This window comes from Physella acuta, unplaced genomic scaffold (assembly GCF_028476545.2).
Source record: "Physella acuta isolate Inbredline_101_S28 unplaced genomic scaffold, ASM2847654v3 ptg000481l, whole genome shotgun sequence".
Taxonomy (NCBI): Eukaryota; Metazoa; Mollusca; class Gastropoda; family Physidae; genus Physella; species Physella acuta.
In genome coordinates this window covers 344,144-353,659 of record NW_026732000.1, presented here as the reverse complement: position 1 = coordinate 353,659, position 9,516 = coordinate 344,144, and the positions used below count along the sequence as shown (strand labels likewise).

The 9,516-nt window shown below is 35.7% G+C and overlaps 1 protein-coding gene across 2 annotated transcripts; it reads left to right on the top strand.

The window, feature by feature from the left end:
- Positions 1-3,196: 3,196 nt before the first annotated feature.
- On the top strand, positions 3,197-8,970 carry LOC131944088 (uncharacterized). Of its 2 annotated transcripts, none has more exons than XM_059304596.1 (4): positions 3,197-3,440; positions 5,548-5,695; positions 7,960-8,174; positions 8,837-8,970. In XM_059304596.1, the coding sequence occupies exons 2-4, from the start codon at positions 5,555-5,557 to the stop codon at positions 8,868-8,870; spliced, it is 390 nt and encodes a 129-aa protein (XP_059160579.1). In that variant the 5' UTR covers positions 3,197-3,440; positions 5,548-5,554; the 3' UTR covers positions 8,871-8,970. The 2 variants fall into 2 exon arrangements, with proteins under 2 accessions (XP_059160579.1, XP_059160578.1); XM_059304595.1 differs by having other exon boundaries at positions 3,200-3,454.
- The last annotated feature ends 546 nt before the right edge of the window (positions 8,971-9,516 follow it).

Sequence of the window (9,516 nt, the reverse complement as noted above, 5' to 3'; positions counted from 1 at the left end):
CCCGGCCTCTGATTCCAAGCGTTCAATACATGAAACTACTTTCTTTCAGGACTTTCAGTTATCACTTGCCAGGAAAGAATTTCAGACATTATTTCCAGGTGTTTCCAGATAAGAAAGAAGGCTTCTTACTAAAGATGGATGGGATAAATTTATATAATTAGTAAGTGATTAGTTTGATGGATGGGTGGATAAATGCAGATCTATATATGGACTGATTAATCGAGGGATGGATACATGTATTTATGAATTAACGGATGAATTTATGGATGAAGTTATTGATGGAGTTATGGATAAATTTATCGATGAATTGATGAATGAATTTATAGATGAATTTGTGGATGGATTTTTGGATGGATTTATGGATGGAGTTATGAATGGAGTTATGGATGGATTGAGGGATGGATTAAAGGATGGATTTATGGATATATTTATGGATAGATTTATGGATGGATTTAATTATGGATTCAGGGATGGATTTAGGGATAGAGTTAGGGGTGGATTAAGGAATGGATTAAGGGATTGATGGATGAATCTCTATGGAAAATAGTTAAGTAAAAATAAATTAGAGTCAGAAATATTTTATTTTTATGTCGAAAAATCTTTATTGTAACTGGACCCATTTGTGCCCAAATTTACTGCTTCAGCGCTGCCGTGGATGTGTCTACAGAACTCAATGGCACGATGTTGGAGGCGAACATCAAGTTTCGTGTGATGGCGTTTGGTACGACAGACGGTGCGATTCTTTACTATCATCATGGTGTAAATCCTAGGCTAGTGGTTCAGGTTAGTTCGTCAATAGCGCACTCACTGTGGTGTGTTTACGTATGTGTAGGGGAATGTTGAAATGTGTGTAGGGGAATGTTGAAATGTGTGTAGGGGAATGTTGAAATGTGTGTGTTCAAATGTTGTGGTGCGTTGAAATATATGGGGTGTTGAAATGTGTGTGTTGAAATATATGGGGTGTTGAAATGTGTGTGTTGAAATATATGGGGTGTTGAAATGTGTGTGGGGATGTTGTGGTGTGTTGAAATATTTGGGTGCAATAAAATATGTTTTAAAACTTCTTCTAGTGCAAGTGCTGGCGCCATTTATATCATACCAGGAACACCTGAGATCAAAGACCCTATGAGGACAAAACACCTGAGATCAAAGACCCTATGTGGACAAAACACCTGAGATCAAAGACCCTATGTGGGCAAAACACCTGAGATCAAAGACCCTCTGCTGAGAAAACACCTGTAGTCAAACCCTCTATGGTCAAACCACCTATGCTCAAAGCACCGCTATGGTCAAACCTCCTATGGTCAAAGCACCTGTGGTCAAAGGTCCGCGCACCCCATTTATAACATATCCGGAGGCAATAAAACTTAAACTGCGGATATAATGTATCAAAAAGGAAGCCCCGCACTCCCACCCCGGGAGGGGGGGGGGATTGGACAGTTGAGGCCTGCCATAATTGGGTCGATAAACACCTGACGCGTCAGCTGCAGAGTCGATGAGTTTGCACCGTATGACCCTCTAGGTCTCGACTTGTCATCCGTTTTTTTTTTAATTTGTTAATTTCCAATATAAAAACACATCACTCTGTGGCATCCACAAAGTCTCGATTAGCCATGTTTCTACTTCCTCTGTAAACACTGAACTCGATGTAAAACTCTAGAACCTCAAAGTCTCGAATAGCCATGTTTCTACTTCCTCTGTAAACACTGAACTCGATGTAAAACTCAAATTCTCGATTAACCATGTTTCTACCTCCCATTGAAACACAGGACTCGATCGAAAACCTCAACTACCACGGCAAGTAGGCAGAGGTGCAGCTAGTCGGGTGCCGACCTTAGGGGCGCCGAACGTGGTAGAAAACAAGCGTAAAAAAACAAAAAAATTCATCTGCATTACTAAATTATACACAGAGGAAATAGACCGTTCATCAGTTTTACGGACTTATTTCACAGCTTTCTACATCAATTGTGTGACACCAATATAAAAAAACTTTAAGAGACAATAACTTTCTAAACTGGAATGGGGGTGGTGTGGGGGGTGCTTTTTTGCCAAAGCCACGGTAAATAACTATATGAATGGTGGGGGTGCAAAGTTGATATTTCGACCTGGAAAGGGTCGCTTCGCCTCTGCAAGTAGGCCGGGATAGCTAAAGATTTAAAGAGACCAGCATTTAACTACTACAGCTGCATTTGTATTGAATCAACAACTATAGGTAAGTATGGAAAGGAAATCAAATGGTATGACATGTCAACGTGGTCGGGTCGGTAATGCCCATGGTTGCTGAACAGAAAGTCTCGAGTTAGATCTCCCGGTCAGATGAGGGTCGATAGCTGGGGACAGCAACACATCTAAGAGAGAAAACTCCAATTAAAAAACAACTGCTTCTTGTTGTTTGTTCTTGGTTTGACAAAATATATGGAAGGAAATCCAGAAAGAGAAGCAGGCTAAAATCAGAGTCAGCGGCCTATTAGACGCATTAAAATGCTAAAATTCCAACACGATTATTAAAAACAAAAAAGAAATAATTTCGGAAAAAATATAAGGAAAATTAAAATCTGAAACACATTTTTATAATGGATACTCCGATCCTCATTCCGTCATCTTTCTTAGCTTGTTACGTGTTCGGTAGTTCGGACTTTTTCTCTTTACAAACTAACCCTTGTTAGGAACAGACACAAATGATTTCCCGTATTTTTAAATTGCTCTCATCTACCACATGTGGTATCTTTATCATGTAGAGTATTGTAGAGGCATCCGCTACACACCTGTTCATAAACTTGACAAACTGTCACACACTTTCATCGCTTTCAACAGCCCCTAGAACCTTCTAAACGAATTTTTAGCAGTTACCTGTCAAAGTTGACTCAGCTTTTGTGCGTGGCGGTTTTTTTTTTCCAATTTGACATTGATGTTTTTATTGAACCTAAAGCTCCTCTATAGAAAGATGTAAAGCCTGGGTGGATTAAAAGGGACACGACTGTGTATGATGTAGTAAAAAAGGGAATTAAGGTAATACAGTAATCATTTCGCGAAATATTCAGTGGACGCACGAACAAACGCTCAACCCTCGGTTATTAAAGTATAATTAGGCCTGATTAATATGCCAAAGACATAATGGCATAGATCAAACACGTTTTAGACTGAAAAAATGGTAATTGACGTCATAATTTTAAGGATCAAAATAGTTTTAGACTCAAAATTGAGTTTTTTAAGTGTTTTTATTTTAATCTGTTGGATAAGGGTCTGAAAAAACAATTTTCCTTCACAAATATTCATCACACTAATTATTCTATTTACATATACGCCTACGTGAAACACAATTACCGTTTTGGATAGTGTGACTGCTACTTACAGCAGTATATAGATCTAATAATTTTCATCAGACAAACTATTAGGAAAGCTACAATTCCTCGGACGTAGAACACGATTGGACACCTCGAGTGAGTACTGTATAGTAAGTAATTTAGAACACGTGAATTAGTTACTATAGACCATTCGCGAACTAAATCTAATGACACATTGTTTGTTAACTAAAGAACATTCGCAAATAAAATCTAACTACACATTATTATGTAGCTAGAGAACATTCGCAAACTAATTTTTTTTTATAGTAATTTAAGAACATTCGCAGACTTTATTTTTTTTTGACTGATTTTATTTAAGATTGTGTGTATTTGATGTGATACTATTTTTGGCAACTAAGCGCAACGCTTTCTTTGCTTATAATTTAACAGTGAAAATGACGTAAATTAGGGCTGAAACTAATCATGAAATCCGTCATGTGGTTTACATTGTTTTTTTCTTTAATTGTATCGGCAAAGTTTGATAAATTATTCCTGTAAAGTAGGGTTCAGAATATCTATCACGGATTTCCTGTGCAACCAATCAATGTTTCTCAAATGAAAGAAAAACTTCAGATTTGATGAAACATTTAAACATAAATAGAAATGATGCCTTACACTAAACAAATATTTTTGAGTTCTCTGGATTTGCAACTTTGATAACAAATGATTCAAAAAACAATAATTTAAAATTTCTAAATAGTTTTCATGTTTAAGTTTTTTTTTATATTTACATTATTTACCGCCACATTGGTGGCAAAATTAAATAAACCGGGAATGATCTCCCCTAAACGTTCTCGAATATTCTTATATAACTCTACGGGGGATGGCAACTAGGGATTGTTTTTAATCCATTTTTAATTGATTAAACTTTTTAAAATAGATTAGCATCTCGTAGAAAGAAAAGAATTGCGCACCAAGTGAACGGCAAACAATATATGTATAATAGTGAGGAATATTATTAGTACGTAATAAATTTATAAGCGTTTTTCGACAAAAAGGGAAATAGGGAAATTTACTACTTCCGGTCAACGGAAATTGCACACAATTTGACATAAGGTAGAAAATTAGAACTTTTACTTATATGTGAAATTTCTTTATCTCTCTTAAACAGTACTAAAGTTATAGGCTTTTGAAAATATGAAAGTAGAGTTAGTCACTCTTCCGGTTATCGGAAATCGCTGAAAAATTGAAAACGAACTACACATTTGATATAATATTTATAGGTGAAATTTCATCAACCTAGCTGTAAATGTACTCAAGTTATTGTGTTCACACACACACACACACACAAACATACACACACATGGGCTGAATTGCAATGTCGTGTTTTTGCGACTCTATTACGCGTAAAACACCGATTTTCGCCAAATTAAAATAAGTCCCCTATACTCCGCACGTGATAAAGTACTTTGAAGTAAAACGGTGAAAACTGTTAAATTGCATGTGGTTTTTTGTGGAAATAAAACAACAACATGTTTTTTATTAAATAAAAAAATAATGATTGTCAAACTTGACTGCACCCATTGAAATGCTTATGCTAATAAAGCGGGAGTGATCTCCCCTAAAAATTTCTCGATTATTCTTATATTGCACAACGGGGGATGGCAACTCAGAATATAGACATGATTTTTAATATGTTTTTATTACTTAAAATTTAAAAATAGAATCTCGTTGGAAAAAAAAAGAATTGCGCACCATTTTAACGGCAAGCCGTATCTGTCTAAACGTACGGAATAATAGTACTTTATAAATCCATAAGATTTTTCTTCGAAATCGGAAATCGCGTAAATTACTACTTCCATTCAACGGAATTTACTCACAATTCGACAAAAGGCAGAAAATTGGATTTTTTACTTACATGTGAAATTTCATTTATATATCAAAAACAATACTCAAGATATAGGCTTTTGAAAAATGGAAATTAAAATAAGTTCCACTTCCGGTTATCGGAAATCGCTGAAAATTTTTTACAGAACTACAAATTCGATGTAATACTAATAAATTAAATTTCATTAACCTAGCTGTAACGATACTTAAGTGATCGTCTTCACAGATACACATACACATACATACATACACACATACACACACAGACATACGGACAAAGTATACGAGAAAGTAAAAAATACTGAGAAGATTATTGTGCCAGCGACCGTCTTCTTGTTGTATTCTTGTAAATGAGATAATGAATTTCGGCTTGCAGCACCAACATGTCTCCCCTGTGGGTACTGCTTCTACTGCCAACCTTGACCTACGCTGGGGTCACAGAGGACGCGACCCGTTTGTTCCAGTCGTTCGACACCAACGGAGACGGTAAACTGGAACCGGAGGAGTTTTTTGTTTACATGCGGGTATGAACTTTGCACTCTCCACATAAAACATGCAATATAGCGTCATAAGTCTGAGGCGAGAGGGTCGGGGTGCTTCCTCTTCCCCCCCCCCCTCACGTGGACATCTTTTATGGGGTCACGCCTAATAGAAAACGCGTAAAAACTACTGTCAACACAAAGTTTATTCAAGTAAAAACATAAATATAATAGTGCAGGGGGTTAGACCAAATCAACAGAGGCGTAGCGAGGGGGGGCGGGGGTTTGCGGACCGCACCGGGTGACACAATCAATTTAGAGGGGTGACACCAATGCAAAAAGAGCAAAATATAAAGAGAAAAACTTGAAGGGGGGGGGGGGGTGCAAATCGAAAATTCGACGGGGGGGGGGGGGTGCAAATCAAAAGTTTAAAAGTTTGTCCTACGCCTCTGGGGGGGGGGGGGTGACATTATTAATTGCCGCACACGGGGACACCCAACCTCGCTACGCCAGTGCAAACCAAAAATTATTAGAGGGGTTTGATGGTGGCAACCCTTAATATGGCTAGTAAGTCTTGGTCTCTCTCACATAAAACTCGAGAGCACGTTAGCCAGGAGGAGACATACAGCCGCAATAGTGAAGCTAGTGATATGCACTCTCAAATCTTCAATTTACTCACACTCGCATATTTTATTCTCTCTCATATTTTGATCTATCTCATATTTTATACCCTCTCGTATTTTATACGCTCTCATATTAACATATATTATAATCTCATATTTTAGTTTCATATTTTATAATTTCGTACTTTATTATTTCATATTTTTATCATGTCATATTTTATACTCTCATACTTTATAATCTCTCATATTTTATACTCACTCATATTTTATACCCTCTAGTATTTTATACTCTCTCATATTTTTTATATTTATAATCTCTCATATTTTCAGTTTCATATTTTATAATTTCATATTTTATTATTTTATATATTTATCATGTCATATTTTATAATCTCACATTTTAAAATATCTCATATTTTATACTCTCTCAATTATTCTCCTTCTACTACTATATACAATACTAGCCGTCCCGGCACGGCCCTGCTCTGGCTTCTGTGAAAAACCTTTCTGTTAAAGACCATTACCTGTGTGTTTAGTAATCATCATAAACCCGGCATTGCCCACCCAAACCACAACCAACCAAAACAACAAAACGCAAACATAACGCTAACACAATTACAAATACAAACGAAAACAAAAACCTAACAACAAACGCAACTACAACCACAAACACCAAAACAAACACAAAGAAAAAAAAAACAAAAAAGCAAACGAAAACAAAAACCTAACAACAAACCCAACCACAAACACCAATACCAACAAAAAAAAACAACGAAAAAGCAAACAAAAACAAACCAAATCCAAACGCAAAACCAACCAAAAACACAAATACAAACCCAAACAAAAAAACATAAACAAAAACGAAAAAAGAAAGAACAAAAACGAACCAAATCAAAACGCAACCACTAACGCAAACCAACCTAAACACAAACAAAACACTAACGCGAACATAAACGCCCGGGGCGGAATCACCTGTTTTAGCTTAATGAACGACTATAGTACCCCAACGTATTCATACTCTTTTGCACTCACTTAAAAGAACGCGCCTGTTTCAATTTGATGAACAGTTATAATACTCCAAGCTTATCCGTAAAATACCTACAACATTTGCACTTGATCAATCCCCGCTTATTATGTAATTATTTTTTTTTCCCAACACCAAAACAAAGTAATTAAAAAGTAAATTATTTTCCACAAAATGCAATGGTTTTATAAAGGGAAGTAATTGTGTTTTCCTAATTTATCAAAGGGAAGTAAGTGCTATAGGACTAAATAAAGACATAATTAGAATTGTTGTAAAAGGTGATATTTTTTAAAAACTTGTGTTTAATGAACATGCCGAAAATTATTACTATAATTTGAAAAATGAAAATTTTTTCCCAACACTTTCAAAAGTAATTTTTTAACTCATAAATTTAGACAAATGCGCACGATAATCGTCTAACACTTAAATCCATCCAAGACCAACGACAAACATATGCGTTACATACAGAACTGAGCTTTATATATTAGATTATTTCCCATCTTATACTAGGTGTTTAATCATCCCCAATGTTTATTTATTTATGTGTCTTGTATATAAAATTATGTGTATGTATGCATTCCCACCCCCCCCCCCCAGTGAGTTTGTATCGTTCACACATACTTTGTATGCACAACTACCAATGCATTGGTACTATTGCACAGGCTTTCGATATCGACCATGATGGAGGCATGTCCCTAGCCGAGAAACAAAATATGATCAACTCTTTTGTTCCTGCCCTGGTCAAGTACGTGGCCCCCCGTTTCAATGAGGTTGACCTGAACAAGGACGGCAAGCATGACGAAGCAGAGATGTACCAGACGCTTCTATTCATGGACACCGACAAGAGCGGCTTTGTTGACAGGCCGGAGTTTGTCAAGTAGAGTTAATTTTTACAAGCTTTTAGTTAACTTGCTTCCTCTGTCTGTTGTCAGTCTAAACTCTAGACAGAAACGCCCGAGGGAAATGTCGGGTACTTCTAACACATTCGTTTCAAAGTTGTCACGTGGGTCAAGACCTGAAAACAATGTAATCTGAAATTAAATTTGATTTAATCGGATGACTAATTAATTTTTATGAATAAATTAAAAATTGTGTACACATTGGTTGGCTGTCTTACCAAAACATTTAATTTTCCTTTTAAGTGAAGATTACATAAAAGCTTGTTATTAAAACGTGGTTTATATTTTTTTTTGTATATAAACTTCAATGCTACTTTATATAGAATGTGTCTAAGACAAATATTCTACTTAAGCTAGAATTGCGTTTACTTATACTCGACTCAGAAGACAATGCAAATAGGTCTTATTTTAAATATATATCTTTTTAAATTATTTAATTAAAAATAAATTTCAATTTTCATAAATTCAATAACAAAAGGAGAAATAACAAGATTAAAAGCTAGCTAGTTGTAATTTCTAAAACATTAAAAAACAAAAAACAAACTAAAAAATATAAATGTTTCATTTGTATTTACTTTCACAACAATACTTTTTTGCCTAGTCACATTTATAAAATGTAATTATGTTTTTCTTTTTGCAGATTTATCGAATATATCTCAAGTTACAAGATCTAGATCTTCTTAGTTCCTGATAATAGCAATGATAACCCTCTACTATAAAAAAATATAAATTTTGAATGTGAAAATAAAGCTTCTTAAAAGCACTTATTTTTTATTTGCACAGATTTTGTTGTAAATATTTTCTGCGAGATAATGACTTGTTATTTATTGAATGAAATTTATCACAAGTCAATTATTAGTGACATATTTTTTAACTTAGAAAGGTTCCAGTCGACATATGTGCAGAGTTTCTTCCAGGAATCTCTTCGAAAAATTTTTACCGCCCCCCGATCGAAATGAAATTCATATAAATTATATAGAAAATATATACTTTTAACAGTGTCCGCCCCCCCCCCCCCCGAAGAAAGTCTACCGCCCCCCCCCCCCCCCCCAAATTCCAAGTGTCCCCCGGAGAAAAAAGTCTGGAAGAAACACTGCATATGTGGAAGGTCAACGAAGCTACAAGTCAGTTAAACTTGTGGTTGCTGAACCGAAGCGTCCCGAGTTCGAACCCCTGGGCAGATGAGGCTTGATAGATGGGGACAGCAACTCATCTAGGTGAGACAACACGACAATGAAACATGTAGTTTGTTCGGTAGTTAGACAAAGGCGATAGAAGCTAATACAAAAAAGGGATGGTCTATGTTGAGTATAACAGGCT